This window comes from Nyctibius grandis, chromosome 9 (genome assembly GCF_013368605.1).
Source record: "Nyctibius grandis isolate bNycGra1 chromosome 9, bNycGra1.pri, whole genome shotgun sequence".
Lineage (NCBI taxonomy): Eukaryota > Metazoa > Chordata > Aves > Nyctibiiformes > Nyctibiidae > Nyctibius > Nyctibius grandis.
Genome location: NC_090666.1, coordinates 8,826,860 through 8,852,115, shown reverse-complemented (window position 1 = coordinate 8,852,115; position 25,256 = coordinate 8,826,860). Strand labels below are relative to the sequence as shown.

General features: G+C 41.6%; 1 protein-coding gene and 1 long non-coding RNA gene across 4 annotated transcripts in view; one reads left to right on the top strand and one right to left on the bottom strand.

Moving 5' to 3' along the window:
• Positions 1 to 25,256, top strand: part of LOC137666954 (uncharacterized) — a 27,185-nt gene extending 1,929 nt beyond the window's left edge. Inside the window, exons 2-5 of one of the 3 annotated variants that reach the window (XR_011048733.1) lie at positions 3,841 to 3,942; positions 17,614 to 17,760; positions 21,138 to 21,243; positions 22,681 to 25,256. This is a non-coding gene — a long non-coding RNA (uncharacterized lncRNA). The remainder of the gene's footprint in view (positions 1 to 3,840; positions 3,943 to 17,613; positions 17,761 to 21,137; positions 21,244 to 22,680) is intronic. The other 2 variants (XR_011048734.1, XR_011048735.1) reach the window with 2 other exon arrangements.
• The window catches only part of BMPR2 (bone morphogenetic protein receptor type 2), a 112,716-nt gene continuing 97,887 nt past the window's right edge, over positions 10,428 to 25,256 (bottom strand). The window contains exons 11-13 of the mRNA XM_068407238.1: positions 21,952 to 22,124; positions 19,577 to 20,856; positions 10,428 to 17,835 (exon numbers count right to left, since the gene is read on the bottom strand). Coding sequence (XP_068263339.1) covers positions 17,585 to 17,835; positions 19,577 to 20,856; positions 21,952 to 22,124 — 1,704 coding nt within the window. The 3' untranslated portion in view covers positions 10,428 to 17,584. The remainder of the gene's footprint in view (positions 17,836 to 19,576; positions 20,857 to 21,951; positions 22,125 to 25,256) is intronic.

Sequence of the window (25,256 nt, the reverse complement as noted above, 5' to 3'; positions counted from 1 at the left end):
CCTTTGAAGAGCTCCATCCTTGTAGCTAACAATTTTAACAAACCTGAAAAGCAAGACTATGTGCATAGGCCCTTCTTAAGGATGCCTGGACACTGGTCTGCTTAAAGCCTTGAGGGTTAAAACTCTTGTCAGATTCAGAAGCTTTTTATGAGAAATCAGACTGGCAAAAGAGAACAGGATGGATGTGTTGCTGGTGATGAGGTTGTTATGTTGTTATGAAGTTACCTCTTGCATTCTGGATTAATTAAATTTCTTTTGAAGGACATTATGCTTGCTCACAGGTACTGTAAATAGTAGTAATATGGCCTGCAGGATAGCTGGATGGGTCAACCAAAACCGAAACTGGCTACAAGAGGCTGTGACCAGTCTTGAGAATTATCTTGGGCTACCCTTGAAAGTGGCAATGTCAAGGGAAGGCACCAGAAGCCTGGTAGATCACCATCCGTCCTGTTGTATCCCTTAAAGTGTACAATTTACTGAAGTCGCCTTATAAATCACACACATAAGGCCACTTGCTAGTCTTGTTGCTGTTACAAGCCATGCTGGTGTAATGTGGCAAGGCATCATAATCCCAGATAACCCACTTAATTAGCGAAATAACTGGAAGACTTGTGCTCTCCTCACCAGGAATGGCTGAGAGGCAGAGAACTACAGGCTGCGTACTGCTGGCGTTGGAGGTGACAGGATCTTGTCATTTCCTCGGTGACTCCATGTATATATTGAAAGAGAACCCAAACTTCATAGTGCTACACAGGTAAATGCCCAGGACGTAGGAAACCAGCACCCTAGCACATCTGGAGCAATAAATGGAACCTGTCTGCTGCTTTGTTCGCAGCCCAGGACAGCCCACAGTTCTCCTAAAGCAGGTTAACCTACACAGCATATATTCCAGTACTTTGCTGCAATTTTCAGTCAAGAAGAGAAGATGCAATCCTCTTTGTGGCTCTTCCTGCTGTGACAGCACCCACTGCCAGTGCTAGAACAGTTGCTCAGCAGGCTTTTGTCCCTTGGACAGTTTATCCTCCCCAGAAATACTGGGGTTGTTTGGAAGCAGTGTGCCATAAGGATATTTTTAAGGCATAAAACATTCTGAACACATTCTAATTCCTGTTACTGTTTTGAAGAGGCCAAAAATGAAAGGTATTGATTCATATTTATTTGCATGATGCATGTTATGGAGCCAAGTCACGACTTTGAATGCAGAAGATATCTGTGACAATTATAGTACTTCCCACATTATTGTCACACTGCAAAAATGGCACTGCTCCACGCGGTTGTTATGAGAATATAAAGCAAAGCATTTCTGTGTACTGCTCATCAGCAGTTGTATTGCTTTACATGCATTAGACATGAAAGTTGAACATGTAAAGTCATGTACTCAGACCTAATCAACCACCATGTACTTCATACATTAATTTGTTTAAACAGTAACAAATGTGTTACAACAGGATCTTACTCCTACACCTTATGGAAATAATGGAAACAACTAAAGCAGGATTATGAATTCCTTGAAAATAGTTTTGAAACTTTTTTGTAATTACACAAAAAAAAAACCAAACACAAACCAAAACCCCAGCCCCCCATAACTTGGATCCAGACCCCCCTCCCAGACTCTCGTAATTCACACCTCCCAAGATCTGGGGTTTGTTTCAGCTGTGACACTCCTTACTGCCTTTGGACTTTGCCAAACGGTGTCCAGGCCAACTTGGAACAACACATTTCATATGGTTTCATGTGGAACCTTTAGGCTGGGGTTTCTTCACATCCATGACACCCTTACTCTGTCTGTAACACCTAATGTAATGGTGCCAGCAGTGATCCAAAAAATAGGAACGAAAATCATGGTCAGCACAGAGGCTGCGAGCCTTCTACCAGTATCACCTGAACTAGCCTTTTAGGGACCTCAGTCACTTTAGTGACGCCAAACTCATTGGAGAGACACGTGATCCCCCCCATAGGCAGGATCCATTGCTGTGCCTTCAGCTCCTCTCTGCCTGGCAGCGTAATCAATGCATTGGTCCCCACGAGCTGTGCAGATAGAGGCATGGTCACATACCATGCTGAAGTGCCAGCCCCGGGAGGGGATGAGCACTCCCACCGCCTTGGAGGCACCCAGCACCTAACCAGAGGCCTTCCGACATGTACTGCTTTGTAGTCATTGCTGGGAGATTAGATCCAGGTATCACAGACATCCCCTTACATGCAAGGTGTTGGTTCGTTCTTAACATAAGGTGTGTAGTTAAAGCTGCAGGTACAAACAATCCAAAAGTTGGAAGCACATCAAGAGTGCCCTCAAAGGCAGACTGATAAAACACACAGAGCTGCATGAACAAATTTGCAACCTGCTGAAAACAGGGCTGTAAACAAGTCAGGGAAGTGGTCAAAATAGTAACCCTGAATGAAAAGCAGAGAAACAAGGGTCAAAGAGGTTTAACTAAGTTCATAGGCCCAAATCCCACTGTACAGCTATCAAAGCAGCTAATACTTAGGTAGTTTTGTTCTGCTAAGGACTGAAGGTTTATGAGTAGAACCACTTACTGCTCATAGTAATATATATGTATATGAAAAATATAGGATTAAAAGTAACAGTAATAATAGCAAACCTTATGGAAAATGACTGTGCTCCAAGTAGCTTCAAATGTGTTCTTGTCTTATTCCACAATTAAATGAATGCAAAGCAGCACACATAAAGGAGCAATATACTGCTTGAAATAATTTTACCTGTAGTTGTTGCAAGTAATATTGAAGGTTGAAAGATTAAAGATTCTGGGAGTCTGATCTAAACATTAGATTATGCCCCAGGATATTTCACTGCATTTCGCGTCACTGCAGAGTGAGTTTGCTTTGCTTGTTTATGTGGGTGTTCAACATCAACAGGAGAAAAAGACTTTTAAAAAAAATAGGACAAAGATAATAGAATTTGCTTCACACAAAACCTGTAAGATCCTAGTTAATATTCCAGAATATCTGGGGGGATTTGAGGAGGCAAGCAGATTGAAATAAGGTATTAAGATTAAAACAACAGATGGGACCTTGGACATAAATCAAATGACATGTGATAAGCAAAAGACAAAGCAAAATGCGCTCTTGCCACATTTTATGAAGTACACTCTTTAAGAAAAGTTATCGTATAAAAAACGTCCTGAGGCTTCAGTGCCTCAGTGGCATTAAGATAACACATTGTCGACAAACAAACCCTGTTCCTCAATGCAACACTTAACTGCAGTCTTGAGAGGTGTTTCCACGGCATGTTCATGGCACACACAATTACCTGGGAGAAGTACGAGGTTGATTTCTTTAGAAACCAGTGCTAAGTTCACCTACATGCGACACGTTTTTCCACGCATACAGATCCATTTTTTGAACACATATTAAATGGCAGCACCAACACTAATCAGTAACCTCGTCGTGAGTGTCCAGCTGCTGAAGGAAAGGGGCAGTTGGAATCAAACATGAGCTTTTGCCAGCTGAGAGTGACTGCAACTGCTCTTGGGTTCTGTTGAGGGAAGAGGATAAGCAGCAGAAAAAGGCTGTCCACCACACTTCTGAATCTTTGGTTTCGGTAACATTGAGAGAAGTGGCCTAGTTCATTTAAACAACACACAGTTTAATCTCTGCCAGGTATCCTGCAAGAAAGATGCTGACTTATAATATGCACATAATTCCTCCCCTCCAACAATAAAGCTTTCCTTCCTTTTAGGAAGCAAGTAATTTTTCTTTAAAATTATCTTCCGAAACTTAATATTTTTAGCACATATTTACAGAGCTTACAAATATAATACAGAGATTTGTCTGTATTTGAGTTGTGTATAGAGATGTAACGTGTTTCTGTATTTTTAGTCTCAGGGCAGAAGAATGTGTATGAACTACAGAAGGAAACTCTTGATTTACAAACATTAAACACCGACTGCTCCTACAAGCCACGGGCACGATTTCTGTACTGTGAGTATAATGGAACTATATACTGTAAAATATTTATTTCAATTGTTGACATTATCAATTAATTTGATAAATGACAATATTTCAATAATGTAGATTTTATGGCCATATTGGAGGATAATAAACATCCTGTATATGTGATAAATAAGCATGTAACTATAGACACTTTTCACTTGAGAGAGCAGAGGAGAGAGATGGCTCCTTCTGATTCAGGCCTACAGTCTTGTTTTGCTTCTGTTTGTTTTTCTAACATTTGGAAAAGCTAAAGAGATTGTGAAAAGCATGTTGGCATGGCTTATTCATGAACTGACAGGTAGTGACAAAATGATTTTTCTTCTCCCTCTACGTACATATGCTAGCTCTGTAGTTAAACTGATCAACTTTAGCAGAGCGTATGATGGAGTGGGAGCATGGGATACTCTGGTTTGGGAAAACATCTACTTAGAAAGAATGGATCAAGCAGTGTTATGAATCCTCCTTGCATTCAACCATGGGGGCAGGGGAGCTTTTAACTAGTTTGGTTACATCTCAGCCAGACATCAGTTTGTCTCAGCTGTGCCATCCTGTCCTCATGCCTTTTACCTTGCATTCAGCCTGGCTTTGCCTCCAGGAAAGCCAGAGAGCCATCACCGAGAGAGAGGATGTGATCTTTGAGAAGATGAAAAAAAGCAAAGCTAGGCAAAGCCCCAAGCCCCACTGCTGTAAGCAGCCAAGGCCTCAACCCATGCTGAGCCAGGGTGTCAGGCCCACTCTGCTGAGCAGGAGCATGCAGACATCTCCAGCAGCCATGGCTGGCATGGCTAGGCTGATGCTTCATAGTGGCGAGCCTGCAGGTTGTTTCTTATCCTTGGAGCAGAGACCAGTAAATCCCTGGAGTAGGTCTACTTTGGGTCTTTCCAAAGAAGCCTCAAAAGTCTGCCCAAAGCAGCAGGTTTGTGCAGTGGTGGTGGAAGGAAGGTGATGTGGACAGCTGACCCTCATGTGTTGGCTGACTTCTCTGAACACACTTGCAACCTGCTTGGCAGCTCACAGAAACCCTTTTGCTGCAGGAGAAACCAAAGCACAACTGCCACCCTGAACTGCATTCTGGGCTATGTCTGTCTCCCCCAAGGAGAGGGGCAACTGCCTCAGCACACTTGCCTCATGACTGCATGCTGAGGAAAAACTCAGTGTGCCAGAGCTGCTGCTCAGCTCTGCCGTACACCAGCACGGAGCCAGAGGTCTCCCAGCTGGCAGCCCACCAGGGGCAGATTGTGAGGCAACCTGCCCTTCCTCCTGCTTCCCTCTCTCCCTCCCCTCTGTCTGCCTACTGCACCCCAACCAGGGACGGGGATGGGGGGAAGGCTTCCCACGTCTGCAGCGTGTTGGCCACTGCTGGTTTGGAGCAGGAGGACCTGTGAGTAGCTCCTGTGCCTGGCTGCTGTGCTAGGGTTAACACAGTGCCCAAATCAAGCTCTTTGCATACTGCTGCTTGCTTCTGTTTGGCTGCACATACCTCGCGTTTCACTTACAGTCTGAGTTCGTGGCTTATGTAAGCAGATGGGAACTTCTGCCTGCCTGTGCCTTAAAAGCACATTTCTGTCCCTCATGATCACAGGGTAAAGCTCAAACACATGATTTACTTGTGTTCTGGTTTTCCAGAAGCAGACAATAAATAAAATTAGCCTGCTTAACAGTGATTTTAAGCCAGCTGTTTCTGAGGCCTGATTCAGAATTTTTAATAGTTCCGCAAGAAAATTCTTGGCATGGCAACAGAAATGGAGGTTCCCAATAAATACCTTCCACCTCAGCAGAGATCCAGCAAGGCCTCCCTCCTGCAGGAGATTCTCTGGCCACCCGGACATGCCTTGGCTGCACCAGTAAAACTGATGTGTGCAGCAGCAACATATACCTCATTGGCTGGAGTCAGACCTACAACTTGCTGCAATGGCTTGTGTCAGATCTGATTTTTTTAACTAATCCAGAGACCTGGAGGTGCTAGAAGTTACTCTTTACAACATATCTGCAGGGCTCAATTATTACCTTTCCAATAAGAGAAAAGGGGCAGGGGGAGGAGAAAGAGGGAGAAAGGGAGAAAGCAATTAAGAAAACAGGTGTAATTTCAATTATTACAGCAGACTGGCAAAATACTTGTCTCTGCAAAAAAATACAGACTAACCATCAGTGACAGAGACAGAGCACAAACTAACCTCACTCCTTATGCGTGCAGTTCCATGCGCATAAAAGTACCTTATGAAAACCGTATTTCTAGTCATTCTGATTAGGAAATCTGATAGTCTGTGGCATGAACTTCTCACAAACAAAGGCTGCACTACGTGACAGGGGAAAGCAAAGAAGCCTGTACCATTCCTAGGAGCTGCTTGCAGGCCTGTTGCAAGCAGTGACACGAGTGAAATGAGCTGTACAACCTCTGTACCTTCTTTATCACAACGCCCTACACTAGCCTTTCCTATTAGCACTTGGCAGGGACAACAAAGGCATAGGGCCAAAGACAAATGCTGAGTCCTACCGTGTTGCTGATGCCTGAAACAAGTATCTCTGCCCTCCTGCCATGCTCCTTCCCCTCCTCAAATTCACCTCATGCAATTGAGACTCTGCCCACTGGCTTTTGCCCATCATCTGCCCAAAACATGCCAGCTCTGTACTGGGTGTATGTCCTTATTCTCAAAAGGTGCTCGGACCGTGATAGAGGAGGGTCTTGGGAAGCTCCTGTCCTTCCCATCAGGAATTGAAATGCACCTGGATCAGGTGTTTCCAACCTTTCTCGACATTTGCATCCTTAAGATTTTTTCAGTGCTTATGCGAGTCCCATCTAGAAATGCTGTTTGCTCAGACACTGTATAGTAAATACGGAGTTGCTTTCCTTAATTGTCTTCCACAGACGGCTCCCGATAGACAGGGCTGCCCCCAAGTCCACCAGCTGTCCTCAGGCAGCATTATCTGTTGTCTTTGTAAAAGAGGCATGAGTGATCCCCAAAGCCTGACTTGGGCTCCGATCACCATTTGTGGATTTCTCGCAGACTTTCCCTGTGGTACCGAGAGCTGAAAGAGGACGATTGCCTGACATGAAAGCAGAAGACCCGAGTGTGCCATTTAAATTCTAGGAATCAAACCATTTCAACTCCTCATGGGATAGAGAATGACGACCTTTCAGGCTAACATGAAAAGCTGAATTTATACAGATACAAATATTTTGGTATAGTCGAGTTTTCCTGCCTGTGGAAAATTAACCTTCTTATCCAATAGAACGTGCTTTGGGTCATGGCAGTGAGCAGATGTCTATAATCTCCTGCACGTGGAGAATTTCTATAACATCAGAATTAGCAAGAAGTAAATGGGGAAAAAAACCCTGAATGGAAACAAATGGAAGACTGACGTGGCTGCGTTCCACAAAGTACGTTTTGCAGCTGCATCGCTGCTCTGGAACAAAGGGGAATATAATTATTGTTGTTTTACTTTCATTTCCCATTAGCAAAGCAAAAGCTGAATAAAAGTGTTTGTTATTTCTGCAGGAGAGAGCTGGCTGAGGTGAGTGTATGAGGTCACGCAGGGAAATCTATGAGGAGACGATTTCTTAAGCCTGAGTAGCTCACACACCCAGTAAAAAACATATCAGTAAAATTCACCAGTAACACTGTGTTATTGCAGAGCTGAGTCAAGGCTTTTCAGGTGCCCCGAGGCTGGGACTCAGCCACACATGCTGTCGGCAAGGAGGGGTAATTGCCGGGGAGGGGGGGGGGGGGGAATATGTCTACTTCTTTTGTCACGGCTGCTTCCCCCTCAGGCTCCCAACCTTCCTTGGTAGCAGCAGCCCCCTCCTTCCAAAGCACTAGTGACGGTGGAAGGGGCATGCAGGAACTCTTGTTATTTCTGTGTTGATCAGGTGAGCATCCCTCCCTGACTTACTGCAGTGCTGCCACCAACTTCTCTCTCCAACTCGAGGCAGGGCAGCAGGGAACAGGCCTGGTGTGCCCCAGGGAAACGAGAGCTTCATGTGGTTCCCAGCACTCCTGGCACCCACTGACTCTTCCTGACTACAGCTTCCTGGGAAATCTGACCTTCTTGGAGCTGTTCCTGGGAGGATGTCAGAGGTCTCAGGCTCCCACCAACGTCACTGATATCTCTGGATACAAAGAGCTTTGTAGGCCTGTCCTTAAAGCACCGCATGTAGGTAATAGAACCTGGCTAGCCAGCCTCTCTTTGCTGGGAGATGGTGTTGCTCAGCCATCTTGAGCCAACAGCAAGCCACTGCACGTAAGCACAGTGCTCTCTTTCAGGGAGGGACCTTCTCCTTGTCAATAACTGTCCTAATCTCCTAATCCTTTTGTGAGGCAGAAACCCCCAAGGTAGCTGCAGATCCAGCCTGGAACAGAGTCTGCCTCTGTCTCCCAGGGGAAGCGAGGCGCATCATGGTCCCTCCCTGTAGCCAGGGGTTTCTATGTTCATTTGCGGGGCCGAGGTGATTTGCAGTATAGGCAGGTGCTCAACCCATACCCTACTTGCCTTAGTTTGTTGCTTCCTGCTTATTTATGACAGCAAGAAATGAAGCTACTCATTCTGTGTCCCTTCTTTCCTTGCATTTTGGAGGTAGTTCTTTGGCCACAGAGGTATAAGACATGTACCACTTTCTTATTTGGTTGCAAAAATCATCACTATGGATGGAGAAAAATAAATTAACAAGAATTAAGTAAGGAGGAGAGGTATAAACAACGAAGCAACTGAGGTGCAAGATGGGTCCCACCAATCTGTGTATAACAGAAAATGCTGGAACCAGTGAAGTCCCACAGTACAGTGCTTGGTGCTTCAAGGTGCCAGATGTGTGTTACGGCACTGTAGGGTCTGGGATGCTCATGCTCTGGAGTTGGTGCTAATGTGGAACTCCTTCCCAAGGCCAGGGCAAACCCAGGATCACTGGGAGTGGAACTGAGGAAAAGAGGAGTTGACTCCTCTGGTGACATGGCATTAAGGTGAGTTTAGTTGCAGTTTGTGTAAGACTGCCTGAAAGCTATGGTGACTGTCACCCAAGTGAGCTTGCAGTGTGGTGGTAGCACGCCCCAAGCCAGCATGGCTCTGTTTCTGCTCCGGAAAGAGAACGGAGGAGAACCAAGTTCCCTCCACGTGCATAGGAAGAATGACTGCCTCAGAGCTCAGCTGGCATTTAGATGGCTAGAAAGGGAAAGAAAGATGGGGCTTGTTTCTTGTTTGAAGGCAATATTTCATATTTTCCTTCTGGTCAGGAAGGGAAGGTATCTTAGTGGGGGTGATACTCAGTTCTGGGGACCATTTTGCATTCATTTCCCTCAGTTCTCCATATGGACAAGCATCCATGTCCTAAAGGCTCAGCATGCTGATGCCTGCTTTAGAGGCAATCAGGCCATGGAGCACTAACTCCCTTCTCACACTTACCAATAGTCGCACAGCAGATGAGAAAGAGGAGATCAAATGAACAGCATCACCTGTGTACAGGTACAGTGTATCTACCGTGTGTGTGGTGGTAACAGTCAGTGGCTCCCCTTGAAGTTCCCCACAAGCATGACTGGAAGAAGGGAAACTAGAGGAAGAGCTCTTCATTGCAAAGTAAAAAAATCCCAGACAACTCCTTCAAAATGAAGTTCTTGCATCAGGAGTTGAAAAAACACCAGGAAGCAGAACAAAGGAGACTGCAGTGGAGACAAGACCCATCTCTTCCCGCAGCTTACCTTCAGGAGGCACAGCGGGCAAAATCCCGGGGCGGGCCAGTCAGCAGGGGAAACGTGACGTGTCCTTCTACTGACTTAATCCATCTCTTCTAGTTCTGTTGGACAGGACAGCAGCTCCGGGCTGGGAAAGCTCCTGCTTGTAGGAATGCCATGACATTGTCTCCTCACGGGGAGGGGACGGAGTGCAATAGTTGGTGTGGGAAGGGTAGGGAGTTGCTGTTCTAATTCTTGTCTCACCTGCAAAGGTTGTTGCTTGCTGTGTTCCTCCCACATGCCTGGTGGCCATCAATCCTGCGCTCTACCCAAGTGCAGCCCAACCAAAAGTGAAGGAGAAAAGTATTTAGTTCAACGCCTCTTCCTCCTGTTTTCTTTTTTTCTGTTTTCTTTTCCTTCTGTTCTGCATTTAAACACTTAGCAGACAGACAAGGTGTGACAAAAGGCCGTGTAAGGCCAACTGCTTTGAAACGCCTGCAAACTGTGTTTCGTTGTCAATACAAGCACCTTAACTGGCTGACTGGTGAGTATGGGAAAAAAGCAAGCAGAGGCACTGTGTTAATGGAGCAATGGCAAGCCCAAACTGTTTCACCCTGTTAGCTGATAACAGCACAGTGCGCAATCTGTCACATGCCTAAGGTGTCTGAACGTCCTCTTCAGCCCTCAGTAATGAAGCTGTTCCTTATCCCTCAGCCAACAAACCACAGCTGCAACAGGGGTTCTCCTCTCATTCCTGGGACCATGTCTTACTACTCATGGCTAATAATACCCTGAAAAACCCACAAAAGACCATGCTTTTTGTCATTAATATGATCTTTAATAAATGGAATAATGCACCATTTTACAGCAAGCCTTTTCTTTTAGACCTAAAGAATAGCCTTTTAAATGTTCTTATCCAATGTCTCTGTATCCATACAATCTCTTTATTTAGGTTTATATATAACAAAGCAATTCTTACAAGTATTCATAGAAAACTCTGTAGTGGCTTTAACAATGTCAGCTTTCATAGTGGCATCCACAGATGATTAAAAAACAAAAGTTAGCTTTTTATTTCATACTCACACTGTTCCATGAAACACAACTTATACAGCATAGCAAGGGTATTGGGCAGCTTATACAAAAGTAACTGAAAGCAATTATTTATAAATTCATACATGATATTTCCTCATTTGAGAGAAAAACCAAAAATACCCGTTAACAAAAGGGTTCTGATGAGACTCCATATTCTAGGGTTTCTCCCCCTCTTCCCCAGAAAAGCTCGCTCAGAAAGTAATGCTCTCTTTGCAGTCTTTCATAAGGAAAATGGCAGTTTCACATCTCCTTATTTCAGCTTCTACAGCAGACCAAACCCTAGAAATCAGTCTTTGCCATGTTCATTTTCCTCTTATACTGCATTTGGGGGGGGGAATAATCAACAGCGATTGTAAAATATGATTCCAGCTTATATAAATGTGAATAGAGCACACTTTCCTCTAGAGACAAAAAGCAGACAAGAAACATTACATACAAACCTTTTTTAACACATTTCAACAGCGTGAAAGAGAGAGAAGGGTCACAAATCAGGAAATTCAAAAGTGACAAATGAAAGTCAGCTATAACTTGGACTTGCCTGTTTCTTTGTTCTTGTGACTTTTTACAAACTACAGAAACATTAACTATTTTCTTTCCTTTTGAATAAACAATATTGAAGTGTGATACTTCATGATACAGTTCTGAAGCACGAAAAAAGTGAATCAAGTGCTCTAGAAATAAACCTCACACATTTTTGCTCTGTCTTAAAAACAAGCGAACGGGCTACAAAAATTGACTTTCGGGAGACCTTGAAATGAGGAAGTTATAAAGGCTAATTATTTCTGCTTTAAAATAGCTACCAGGCAAGACACTATGCCCCTGACGGATGTATGCTCCTGTAATGTATCTGCAGAAGCCTGCAAGATCTTTGAAGAAATCTTTCCTTATTGTGGCAGTTACTGCGTCTGTTGAAGTATGACGTATGCATTGAAGTTAACCAACTGAATGACTTGCAAATTTACACAATTGCTGATCATAGGCTTTAAAAAATATCTGACAATTACATTATAAATTAACGTAACTCTGACTAGTTCCTGCTTATTATGCACATATGTATATTAAAACACAGGGAAATAAATAGAAATGGCCATAAAAAGTAGTTCATATTAGTAACGCACCACAGCAGCCACTAAATCAGACCTGCATGAAGCCCAGATCAACCTTCAAGGGCTTTGGTGTAAATGAGGATTTATCTTGAAATCTTCCACTGGTGCAGCTCCGCTTCTAGCTAATGAGCTCAGCTGCACGGGTACTGACCTAGCCTGACAGCCTGAACCCAGGCAGCCGCTAACACCCCTCGAGACATCAGTAGCCAGGGTTCGCCCATGTGGTCCCACACTCCGCCTTAGCTTTCCCAGGGCTAATCCTCCCAAGAAATTTTTGAAACCACTGCCATCAGAACCCAGCCCTCCTTTGCTCATAATCAATGGCAGACTCTTTGATTTCAACAGCATTCGGTCAAGCACTAGCCAATTAGGTGTTGATTTTAGTGAGTACAGTAGAAACCTCAAAATGAGAAATCTGATTTTTTACTATTTCAGAACAAAACTGAACCTACCTGGAGGGGGGGGTCAGAAAAAGGGATGTATTTCTACAGCTACAGTTTTATATGACAGTATAGAAGCCTAAAATGTAATTGGATTTAATGGACTAAAATACTATGTTTAAATGGCAACCACACACATAACTACAGCTACTGCATAAAAAAGCCTTGTAAAAATTATGTATCATAAGTATTTTGGGTTATTTTTTGATCTTTAAGAGAGGTACCTTAAATTACTCAGCTTCAGATAAAGTTTGTCATGTGCATTCCCAGCTTTCTATCTCTCTCTCATAAATCCATTCCACCTAAACAATGACAAGTCTGTCATGGGAGATGCTGCACTACTGGACTGTATGTTGCAGTCTGATCCCAATTTTACTGTGATGCACTAAAGACAACTTAAAAATGGTATATGAAAAAGAACATTATACTTGCTACCAGTGCTACCATCTGATGCTGTAACTCATGGAATTTAATCCTGGAATTTATGCACGACATACATATGCATGTAAATACATACAGAGTTTACGTAAAAAAATATATATTTGGCTTCACTGCAATATGTATAGCTTTTTCACTGAAGAAAGGCTTAAATTGAACAAAAAATAATAAGCACATTAAAACAAGGAGGTTAATATATTTACCTGTTAAAATGGATAGTGGGAGACAGGACAGAAAAATTAAAATAATCCAAATTTATGCAAAATACTAAGTTATCCAGTCTATAATCCAACTTTCATAGACTAATCAATCCTATCTCAATTTTCTTTGATAAGCTACTCCAAATTTTCCAATTAGCCATCAGGTCATGTATATGCTACTGTGCTCAGCAATTATTTTTAGGACTTAAAACCAGCCTGTTTCAGCAATGGGAACTGCCATCATTTCTATACAAGTAAAAATTACAGCATAATTAATTTCTCCTCTATTGACTGCATATGTGAATTTTAAAATTCTCCCTAATTAGGCTGTAACTTTCCATAATAATGTTTCAATGGCAGAATGGCTATGACCTTTTGAATATTTTTCATGAAAGAAAATTATAATCTGAACATAGACTTAGTAATGCTACATTAGTGGACTATTTTTTTTAACATTTAAAAAAGGAATATCATTAGGCAAAATGCACTGAACACTGAAACTATGGCATATACAATGTATACGTATTTTTTAAGTAAAAATTGATTATTGTTAAATTTGGCCCAATAACCTATTCCATACAAACATAGAACTTCCTCATTCTCCTTTCTGAGGCAGGCACGATTAAAGATTTATTTTGGAGAAAGTACATATCTTCCCACCTGTCAGCTTTCTAAACATATTTATAAGGTGGGGTTTTTGTTGTTTGTTTGCCTCCTGAAACCTGCCAGCATCCATCTTGCATTGTTTTTTGTCCCCAGTGCACTGAAAGAAATGAAACTCTGTTGCCTTTAAAAATTAGGTAATTTTCTATATGGAAGCAAGACACAAATGAACAGCAGTAAGAAAGCAAAACAGAAACAGAAATGTTCTTTGTTTCTGAGAATATTCTAATGACGACGATATAAATTAGTTTTCTTTTAAACTAGGAATTCCCCTTTACCTTTAGCTGTGCAACTTCAGTGCATCTTGGAGTTTGAAGAAAGGCATTTTTAATACTAATTGTTTAGCACGTGAAGCTATAGAGCATTATAAGCAGATTCAGGGGAAGCGTTGCAGATAACCTGACTTGTAAATATCAATTTTACAAGAAAATAAATCTGACTACGAGGCATGTCTGTTCAAATGGTTAGAATTCACATTCTAAAAACCATGTTATGTTCATGAGTATCTCTACTACAGGAAACAGAAAAAGAGACAATGCATTAACCTAAGCAACTCTTCTGGCTTCTACTAGCACGTCATTTTCTAAAACCAGTAAGATTCTGGATTTTGGCTTATATATACAAACATCACAAATGTTTGCTCTAACATTTTACTTGAATTATACATTATAAATTACCATAGCAAATATTCTACTGTTGCCTATTTGACAGTGGCACAATTCATAGGTATTTACACTATCATTCTATTTTAATTTTGCTATATTTATCTTGTCTGCAATATACATGAGAAATTGATAGAAAATTATCAACTTTCATCATTATCCTTTTTTCTTAAAAAAAAAACATCAAAAAACCACTAAGAAATAAAGCACATTTGTCTCCCCTGATTATAGCACATTTATCAACTATCCATGTGCCTGATCTGTAGAATTCTCTCTCTTACATGTATTTCATTTGGTTAAGGATGATTCCCCATGGTAGGAGATACGATTCAATATCATTCCATTTACAGAGAAAAGTATTCTGTGGAGATTGGATTACGTGCTCTGAGCAAAAAAAGGGCATTACTAGATCAAGCATTAAAACCAAACTGCTAATCTGATCTCACCTAGCTGTGCAGAATTACAATATTGTGGTACCTACTTAAGAATTTGTTTTGACTGATCTTTAAAAACAAATAGTTTTTCTCAATATATAGGGTATTTTGTGATCAAGTACGTATTTCTATCATGCTACAAATTATATTTATCCACGGTAGATTACAAAGCCAATACTTTCTACTAGTTATAATTCATCCCAAAGGCTTTCCAGCAAGTGACAGAAATAGATGAAGGAAAACAAACTATTATGTTTGCTTTAAGAATGTTTAAGGAGAACTGCAGAAGAACATTTTCATCTGATATTAAAATGATTTTGATTGCATTGAGCATTAAAAAGTTGGATTTCTTACAAAGGATTGGCCTGAAAAGAAAGGCTAGAAGACTGGTGCAGGTCTGTCTTAGCAGAAAGAAGCAGTAGTCAGAGCAAATAACTTTTCTCTCCCAGAGTGTTTCAAGTTAGGTAAGAGTGTCCTAAATATGCTTTTCAGCCCACATTCTGAAATGCTGATGGATGATACGTGCAAGGCAAAGCAAAAAGTCACTGGGAAAGGAGTGAAGAATCTTCAATATGCATGATACAGCGATCGTCACCAAACAACATGCCATACTTCAATGGAGACTCAAAGAAGGCCAAAAGAGAAGAAAACCACAGCCAACATTATGGACAGAATGCCAAAAATTCTGATTCAGGTCTTGAAACCCAGCTGAGCAACTGGCAGGTTTTCAACATCTGGGATGCGAGATTGCAGCAGATGGGAAACTGGAGAGGGAATTAAAAGTAAAACCAGCGAAAGGCTGTATTTTTGAAGAAGGGAGATATAACTGTGTATTTATGCAGCAGGATAAGAGAATTACGCCTCGGAGACGAAAGGTACTACTTGAACTGGTGCTTAAAGAACACAGGGAGCCCAAAATGTGTCTCATGGCTTCTATTTCCACAACTACACTTCGAATCAAAGTCTCAATTTATAGAGTTATCTCTTGGAGGTATCAGGAGAATGTAAGAAACATTAAGAAGCATTACAAGAGAAAATCATAGCAATCAAGCATAAACAAGGGAGTTTGGGAAACAGCAAGAATCAGATGTAGCAAGGCATGTATTATGGCAGTTGTATCATCAGATATAGAAGAACAGGGTTGGCAACATTTACCTCAGGGGGAAAAATAATATAACAGCAAGGAAACAAATGAGCTTGAAAGCACAGAGCATCTGTTTCAGTCAGCTGAAAGGAGACAGGCTGGGGGAGGCAATTGTTTGCTGCCAGTATCCTGCCACAGGAGTTAGGCAGGCTGACTGAATAGATTTTCTTTCTTTGAACATCACCAGTTTTCAGATACAGTGATAAAACTTTACTCAGTACCAAAGACTGACGTGTATTGTATCTTGTTTATCTAAATAGTTTTAGAATATTTCTCAGGTGGAAGGATATTTCTTAGGTGGAAGGAGGTCCTGACCAATAAGGAAATTAATGTTCTTTCAGTAGACAGTAAAAAAAATCATTCTAAAAAAAGGTAAGGTTTACTTGAGATGGTGAAAAAACAATTTATCTCAATAGATATTACATTCGTGTTCACTGACATCTAAAATCAATGTGCATACAAACTGAAAGAAGGGTCTAAGCAGAGGGAAAAAAACCGCAACCCTCCCCCACAAACACTCATAACCGTGAATTTTAAAAGCATGCAGTAAATTTCAACAAGACGAATGAGGGGCTCTAAAAACTCTGAAGGGAGGAAGAGTTTCAACTCAGCAACAACAGTTAATTAGGATGCACCTACCTGCATAAGTGATCAGGCTGATTTTACCCCCGACTGCTTGTAAGGAGGTAAATCAAGGAAGATTTGTGACTCATCACAAAACTGTTTTGTGCCAAATAAGATTCATGATTTTTCCTCCGTGTAAACAAAATATGTTCACAGCCTATCTTCACTAGAGTTTTTAAGTACGACAGTTATGAAGATTTCTGAATAAAATGTATTTTCAATGTACATCATTAGTGATCTAAATAAGGTTTTACAGGGGGTGAAACTGCACACAAAATAAAATGGAAAAAATGGCTGACATTGTTTCCTTACATTTGTTCAACATTTTGTTATTCAGAGCTTCACAGGCTGGCATCTACTACTATAAAGGAAACACATTTTGATTTGGAAGGATCAAAGGAAAGGTACTGAGCTCAGATTTTTTTTTTGTTCCTTTTTAAAAGCCCTTTCAAGTTGGGGAAAATCCATGCACTGTCACCTCAGAGCACAATGTGATATAGGCAGCTGCTTCAAGCTGGCTACGGTGTGCAGAGTTCACTGTCGTGACCGGCTGACTGCTCAACTGTCAGGGAAAAATTATCAAATACAAAAGGGGAACATGTGGCAGTTTTAGAAACACACTTCTGAATAAAGCATACCATGAACTATAGACTATTGCACATTTCAACATGACACAAGAAAAATAGGGGGTTCAAAAGAGAATACACTTTGTAACATAGAAATATACAGACTAGCTTGTGCACAGAAATCAAAACATGGTTACAAGACACCACTGCAGTCAAACCTGTCTTATAGTCTGCTTATGATCTTAGTGACCTTAAGAAACTGGTCCAAACTGATTATCAGCAATACTTTTTTTTTGTTACTTTTTTTAAAAAAATATTTTGAGACCACATTTTTGATACACATATATATATTCCGTGGTCAAAACAGACAGACTTAACTTTAGCGATACTAAATAAAAGTGCAAAAACAATCAAAAAATAAAACAAAATAAAAAAATATGGAAGCATAAGCTAAAAATTTTCTGCATAGCTGAAACCTATTTAAAGCGAGTCCTTGGTAGGGGTTGCTGACAGGAGGAGAAAGCAGTTTTTTTAAAATGTCTTCTGCAGGTTTGTTTCAAATAATGCAAAAAAAAAAAGGTCATTTGCCAGCTTTTAAAGTATTTCACAGGCAGTTCACTCCTGCGTCCTTAGATACCATTGTGGTGGCAGTGCCTCCTTCCGCAAGGTACACAGCAGTGCTGGATTTGGAGTGGACAGCCCGGTCACTGCCATTATTGTTGACCTCGCAGTGCAGCAGCTCGGTGGAGATGACCCACGTTGAAGGACGCCACCGCTTAAGTGAGTACGGAGTTTTCACACGTTTCTTGATCTTTTCTCCAGAGCCCGATTTGCCATCCTGTGAGGAGTCACCTACTGAAGCAAAAAAAATAAAAAACAAACCAAAACAAAAAAACAGAAACAGAGTAGAAAACAGTATTACCAGGAAGATAAGATCAGACTGGAGAGTCCAGGGTTGTTACTCATGCAAAACAGAACAAAAGAACAAAATCTTATCACACAGAAGCAACTGTGGCAGAGGCATGACAGGTACATCAACTACAGTAGCTGCCACTAAAACAAGCGGTCAGATTCTGTTCTCTGGCAGAAATTACTTCAGTGAAGTAATTTGTGTTACCTTGAATGCACATTGGCATCAAACGGCAGAATCAGCATTTGACATTTGAGGGGCTTTTGCAATCATAGTATCTTATATTACCTGTAATGGGAGGTATAAAAAAATGTCGCTACTACAGGATGGCAAAGGCTAAACTTTTAACAGCGTAATTAAATCACAAGTCCCCTAATCCTACTTCACCTGGCAAAGCGTTTCACCTGAAGACAAAATGGTCCATTCTTTGTTAAGATCCTAAATCAGGATTTGGGATGTTGGGTTGCAAAATTGGCAAAACTAACTTTAATTGTAATAAAATTTCAGCAGTAGAAATTTGATTGTTAAAAAAACTTTCACTTTATATAACCTTCAAACCCTTTCTTTTAACTTAACCTTCAATTAAAGTTGCTGCAATAACCTTTTTTCTTTACCTCAATAAGATTTCAACTTAACACGTTAAGACAAAAATGAAGGTTTCCTACTTAAAAGGAAGGCTTAAACATTCCACTGCTGAATATTCAACTACATTTCTTGAAGTATCTCTTTGGTTTGTTTCTAAACCTTTCTTTCCAAACATTCCAGGCACCTCAGATTATTCCACTAGTATCACAGCGTCTGTCTAAACAGTCAGAGGTTTGCACGCAGCTTTCAAAGACTACAGTGCATGCTGGAAATATATTCTTAAAAATGCACACTAGGAGGCCTTTCCAACAGCTCCAACAGGCCCAAAGTCAAACTCTGAGGATGTACCTAATTTAACTGCAACTACATGATTACCTTCTTACTGTAAAAAGGAAAGCCCCATTGTAACCTCTTAGATCTTTGGCTGTAAAACTCTTAAGGCAGTTATTCTGAAGGAGTCTATTAAAATAGATTCCTTCTCTAACTACTTTGATTAATTTTTAATATGTACATGGTAAACTGACAAAGGATTGCTGTAATTGTTGGAGCTCAGATAGCAAAGTAGAGGATGCCTGACCCTCCATCTAGGCTGGGCTAATACAGTAAAATCAGTTGCTTTAAAAGTAATGAAACATATAAGTAGTTATTACAACAAATTATTTTAATCAATGCATCTTAGAGCCAGCTACTCTTAAGAGAACGAGGAAAAATAAGGAAAAGAAGTTATCATGTGCCCCTGAAGGAACAAACAGGAAGCTTTTTCAATATGCTTTGCAGCTGCCAAGGTAGGTGCCTTGCAAGGAATAACTGAAGTTAGAAACTACTCCCTTCCTAGAGTCAGAGTAGACAGGTTATAAAGGGACAGATTTATTCCATGCATGTGCAAGGAAGATAGTGATCTAATGTGCTAGAGTTGATGGAGACAGGACTTTATGAAGAAGATTGAAATTGTGCTGATAGAAATTAAATTTATATGGGATTTAGTAAGTATGCTTTGAGGAGGGACAGGAGAGACAGAAGTATTTTCTATTCAAGCAGATACACGTAAGTTATGAAGTAAAAAAGTGTCAGGGAAACTGTTCAAGTCCTGCAGGCACTTACACTGCATACTACTGCTATCCAAACTATTTGTGGCTGATAGATCCAGCGAATTAGGCCTCTGTGCTCTTCTAGTCTGGGTCTGCCCAGGATTTCTCACTACATTCTGGATACTGACTGCAGCTGTGTCTTGCACTGGACATGGGTTACTGTTGTTGTTATTGGCATTTGTTCGGCCATTATCCAGTGGTCGCTCTCTCCTGTCTACTAGGCAGTCCAGAACACCATCATCATGGCCAACCTGCTGCTCCCGCCTCAACAAGGGTTCATGCTCATCAGGGCTTGAATTAATATTCAGCCGACTATCCTCTCCACTGAACTGGTTTTGAAGCATTTCCTGGGCCCTCTGCGCTACCGAACTGGTTGTCTGGCCAGACGGCACCGTGCCATTGGCATACTGGGTTGTGCCAGCATGAGAGTTTATGCTGTGGCTTCTCCCAGCCACTCCGTTCATGGTAACCGTCACAACATGAGGTTCTGCAGCATTGATAGTGTTCATCTTGGCAACACCTGTTTCCACTTGCTTCAAGTTTGATTTGTGCTTGCCACCAAATTTTAATCGTGGCTCCTTTGTTGAATTTTTGGTGTTTAGGGGGAGGCTAGTAGGCCTCTTTGGAAGGTTCTGTTGCTTGGGTAGAGGATAGACCTGAGCAGATGGGACATCCGGAATCAAACACGCTTGACCATTGCCAGCTTGTGTGAAGTCCTGTTGTCCTGTCACCTCTACTGCAAGTTTTATCAGCGGATAAAGCAAGCTGGAACTAGTGCTGCTGAGTGGATCTGGCCCGCTAAACTGCTTAAGTGAATGTTCCATCAGATTCTCATCAGAGCTTTCTTTCAGGTTCTTATCCACTTCTTTTGGATCCAACTTATTTGTCTCTAAGTCCTCCTCTGTCAGCTGCAGACAAACAGGGGTGGGCCCACCTGGCTGCACGACATTTGTAGTGTGTAAGTTTGTTTCATCCGAATAAGGCATTTCGGATATGGTGGTCATGCCAGTGCTAGGAGTGAGGCCAGTGGTATTGGTGGTGGTAGTATTGGTGGACAAACTGGTGACACTTGTCTCAGGACTAGGGATGCGAGCTTGTGCTTGTTGCCGCTCATAGTTAATGGAGTTTCTGTTCTTTTCCCCTGAAGTCAATGGTGTAGTGGACATTGAATGTTCAGAAGAAATGTTCTTCACTATGCTGTCAGTGTGGTGGATTGAATCTTCAATGTAGGAAGAGGAAGAGTAATCTGGATATGGCCTTATCTTTGATACACGCCTATGATGCGACAGATTCCTTCAAGAAAAAATAAGTGATATTAAGATCATATATGTAAAAATCTCCTCATATTATAAAGCCTCTCATTTAAGAGAGCTGAATGTCTTTCTGTTTCTTTTCATGCATAAACTATGGACAGATACAGTACAAACCGAGATCCTTCAGTAACTTCCTTGAAAAATCCTGTGTAGCAGATAATTGGTTTTAGTGGGACAGCAATTTTGTAATCGATGTTATTTATACAACTAAGTCGGATAACTGTAATTTTCTTCTATTTGTCCAATATGCTGTTTGTCCAGTTCACTGCTAAGGTACTGCTCTAGTTGCAGAGAAGTGATGCTGAAGGAGGGCAACAAGAACTCAACACACAAGATGGAGAAAGTGATGCCGGGAAAAAGTCACAAGGTCCTAAACCATGAAAAATCTATTATTTTAACAATTTACGTTTTCTATGATTTGAACATAATTTTTTCATTACAATAAACACTGCCACACACAGCAACATTACTCTTCTCTCAAATTCAGGTCTCTAGCGTATACTATTAAGCACTAATGTCAGTTCTGCGAATTCTCACTCCCTCTGGATCATATATAAGCAGAGAATGCGCAGCATCTCTCTCCCTGGGGTCAGAATAATGATGACTTAAACGATGGCCCTGCGGTTCTTTAACTGAAAAGCTACAGGTTTGAGACTTGGTGATTTCCTGAGCTCATATTGCCTGCAAATTCACAGTTTTTAGAAGAACATTCTAAATAGAAGTTTTATGCATCATTTAGCAGGAGTCCTTAAAGACAATTCATCGTCACTTTGTATCCTTGCAAGCCTGTTTGGACAGTTTGCCTAAGTTCAGTTTAAAAGGCCCCTCTGTGAGAAGTACAGTTGTTTACATAAAAGGTGCCTGAATCGTGGGGGCACACAGGAGATCTCAAGAACATAAGCACTCAGGATCACGTCATACAATAGCCGTATGCAGACTAGCTCACGTAACACACACCCACTTCGCGGGTGCAGAAACGTTACGCTAGCAGTGTGCTCTGGCTTCCTTCCTGGAGCGAGCTGAGCAGTGCATTGGGCATTCGCTGCTGACTAAAACAAAGGTTTTCTCTTCTTACCGCTCATTTTGCATGGCAGTTGACATAGGGTTGACCGTTGGACTAACTGATTTATTTCTCTCCCAAATCATCATGAGCTCTGCCATCCTCTCCTCAGCACACTGCGCTGTTAGTCGAGCTTCAGCATCTTGATCCCAACAGTCTTCAATTGTTTCTTTAAGTGACCTCACAGCCTGCCAGGAGACAAACAAACAAAACCACTTTACCTTCAATTATTTTCCCTTTATATTGTGCTTCTAATTTACTGTTTTATGACAGCATTCTGTATGCATGAAAATAGTCAGAAGCTGGTGAGAAAGAGAAATGGAAGATACTCAGTTTCATTCAAAGCTAGTTGACTGTAAAAACAGCATCTTGCAGGACTAATAGTATCATACCTCACACACACACCAACTAGGAAGACAATTACTTAGGAAAAGCTCCGTTCACCATTGCCCATACAACCTTCAGCCAGCCCTCTCTGATGTGTGCATGCTCAGCTCACTCTCCCTGCCTTATGAAAGCTGTGTACCAAGGACCGATGATATTCTGGAAATGCTGTCATTGTTATCCTCACAAGTCAGCTAGCGGTCCCTGCCTTGCCCCTGCACTGTATGCAAATAACACAGCCTTGCTCATTTCGTCGTGTTTTTCCTCCTCTGTTCGCTACTGTAAGGTCCAAATGCCTCATAAATATCAGTGAATTTGTCTGCACTATGGGAGGAGATTATTGCTGCCCTTGTTTTACAGATGGAGAAACAGAAACAGACACACTTTCCTGGGATCTCACTGTGGGCTGAATGGTGCAGTCAGAGCTCAAGACCTCCAAAATGTGCTGCCATATGGTCAGAGTCCTGGAGAGGAGACAACTGAAATTACGAGCACTGAACACTTCTGCTTCCACTGCATCCGGAGTACAAAAAACAGGCAGACATTTATTGGCCCCTGCTGCCAATCTGTGGCCCATGGATAGGATACGGTTTGCCAGAACATCTCACATCCAGCATAAACCTCTCCAGCACCAATGACTGTGCATAGTCCCAGCTGGGCACTGAGGCATTCAGTGGGCCCCGCTGACTGCCCCTGTGCCAGAACTGCCTTGTTCGCTTCTGGCAGCGAAAGCCAGGACTAGCTCGGCGTGCTAGCCAAGAGCTCCTCGCCCACAGAGTGGGCTCCTGGCATCGCTTGCATCTGGCAAGTCACTGCTGCTTAGTGATGCAGCTACGGCTGCACAGGTGGGGATGAGCTCCCACACACGCAAAGCTTTTATCTCCCTTCCCACAGTAGATCAAAGGGGCTAAGCAACTACACCCCTCTTAGCTGAGGGACATGAGTCTGAAAACACCCTCAGGGACAATGACAGTATAGTGTACTGGATCTGTTTTCTCTCCCAGAATAAAAAACCTTCATTCGGCTGTTAGGGCTTGATTTGGTCACAATTTAGACATATCTCTAAGTCAGTGGACACCCTAATCTCCTGTCTTGCCCCTTTGTAAGACCCTCCCCTACAGGTTTCAGCAGCAGTAAATTTAATCAGTGTTTAATTTAATATTGTCTCTCTTCTAGCAGATCCTTTCCTTTTGATGTTTTAAGGATCATCAAAGGAGCACAGTGCTGACTGTATAGATAGTTAACAAAACTGAAGTTCTAGAGCTTCACATTTACCGCAGCAATGTGTTTTCTATTAATTTCAGGTTCAAAGAGATCGCTACTAAAATGCACTATTTAGAACTTCTAGCACTCATTAAAAAAGACAGAAGGGACAGGAAACCTGCATTATTCTATTGTTCTATTAATATCCTTCAGTCCTGACCTGTGAAGTAAAGCTTGGGCCGTGCTTTGGCAAATGAGACAAGAATGCTGCTAACATCACAACTCAGTTTATAGCCCTTGAATTATTTTATGCACATCATCTGCTCAGACTGTTAATTCATACCGTGAAAAACAATACTGCTAATCAAGGTCTGTATCATAATGCATACGTTCAAGAAGCAGACTGAGGCTGCATAGGTAACCATAAATTTAGGATTCTACGTCTTTTAGTGCCTTAATTATGTGACCTAAAAAACAAAACATTGCTTTTTATTTGCATTTATCAAATGAAAAGGGCAAATACCTCTCTAATGCATGAAAGTGTTATAACCCAGCATGTCAGCATAGCTTTAAATAACAGACAAAAGTCTTTTATTCCATTCATTAGCTACAGGAGGTTAGGATCTGGGTCCAGGGTGAGGTTATCTGGAGTTTGGTTTTCTACAGTATCTCCCCTACGGTGCTCATTCAGATCTTATCCTGGACTGGCACAGGGTGGAGGTGGTTGGTTGATACCCATGAGGCAACTACAGATTGTGTATTTATTCTTCTTTTCTCTTAAAGCCATGGTGTGGATCCATCGTTAGAGCTGGACTTATTATCATCATCATTATTATTATTTTGAATTTTTGCAGAAAAATCAGTGACAACACAGAGAATGTGTTAGGCAGTTTAAATATGGGGATCATTACTAGCTCAGTGTCTAACAGTGCTGGAGTCTATCAGCTTGTTAGAACATAATTAACATTTAAAACGGTAGTCTGCAAAACAAAACAAACCTTCTTGAACTGTTTTACTTATAACTGTCTTCAAAAACAGCTGTCAAGCCTGGTTCTTCCAACACTGCATTTGCCAACATGGCTATAGTTAAAACAGTTGCTGCTTGATTGCCTATATAATTTGGGCGTGGATTCCCCCCTAAGACTGGCTGGCCAAAACCGTGCCATGAAAGAACCTCTCTGTGAAGCTCTAAACTCAGTCACAACATGTTTTACAGCAGAGTTAACACTGGAGGCTACGCTCCTCTCTGAAAACGGTTTCATACATATTTACAAGTACCAGCATAGATGGGGCCTTAGGCTCCCCATTACCTGCACAGTAGCTACAGGCTTATCAACTAGCAAAGTCTCTGAAGATTGAAGGGCATAATTTCAGTAAGGGAATAACTCGAAGTATCTTTTCAAATAAGAGTCAAATATGTCATTTTCATAGTTGCAATCAAGCTATTTTAGCTTAAACAAGTTACCATGTATCAGGTGGAACCCAGTAACTGTTTGCATTTCACTTTGCTTATAATAAAAGACAAAATCCCCCCCTAGCTAAGGGGATTCGTATTACCTCACCCTTCCTGCAGATGAAAGCAAGCACACAGACTCTGGCCAGAGTTCAGCTGACTTGCCGTAACTTGTTGGCCTGCAGCAGCAAGTGAGGCTCTAAGCCATAGCTACACTAATTCAAAACAACAAAAAACATCACTATGTTTATAGTCTTGAAAATAAAAATTGCAGATCAAA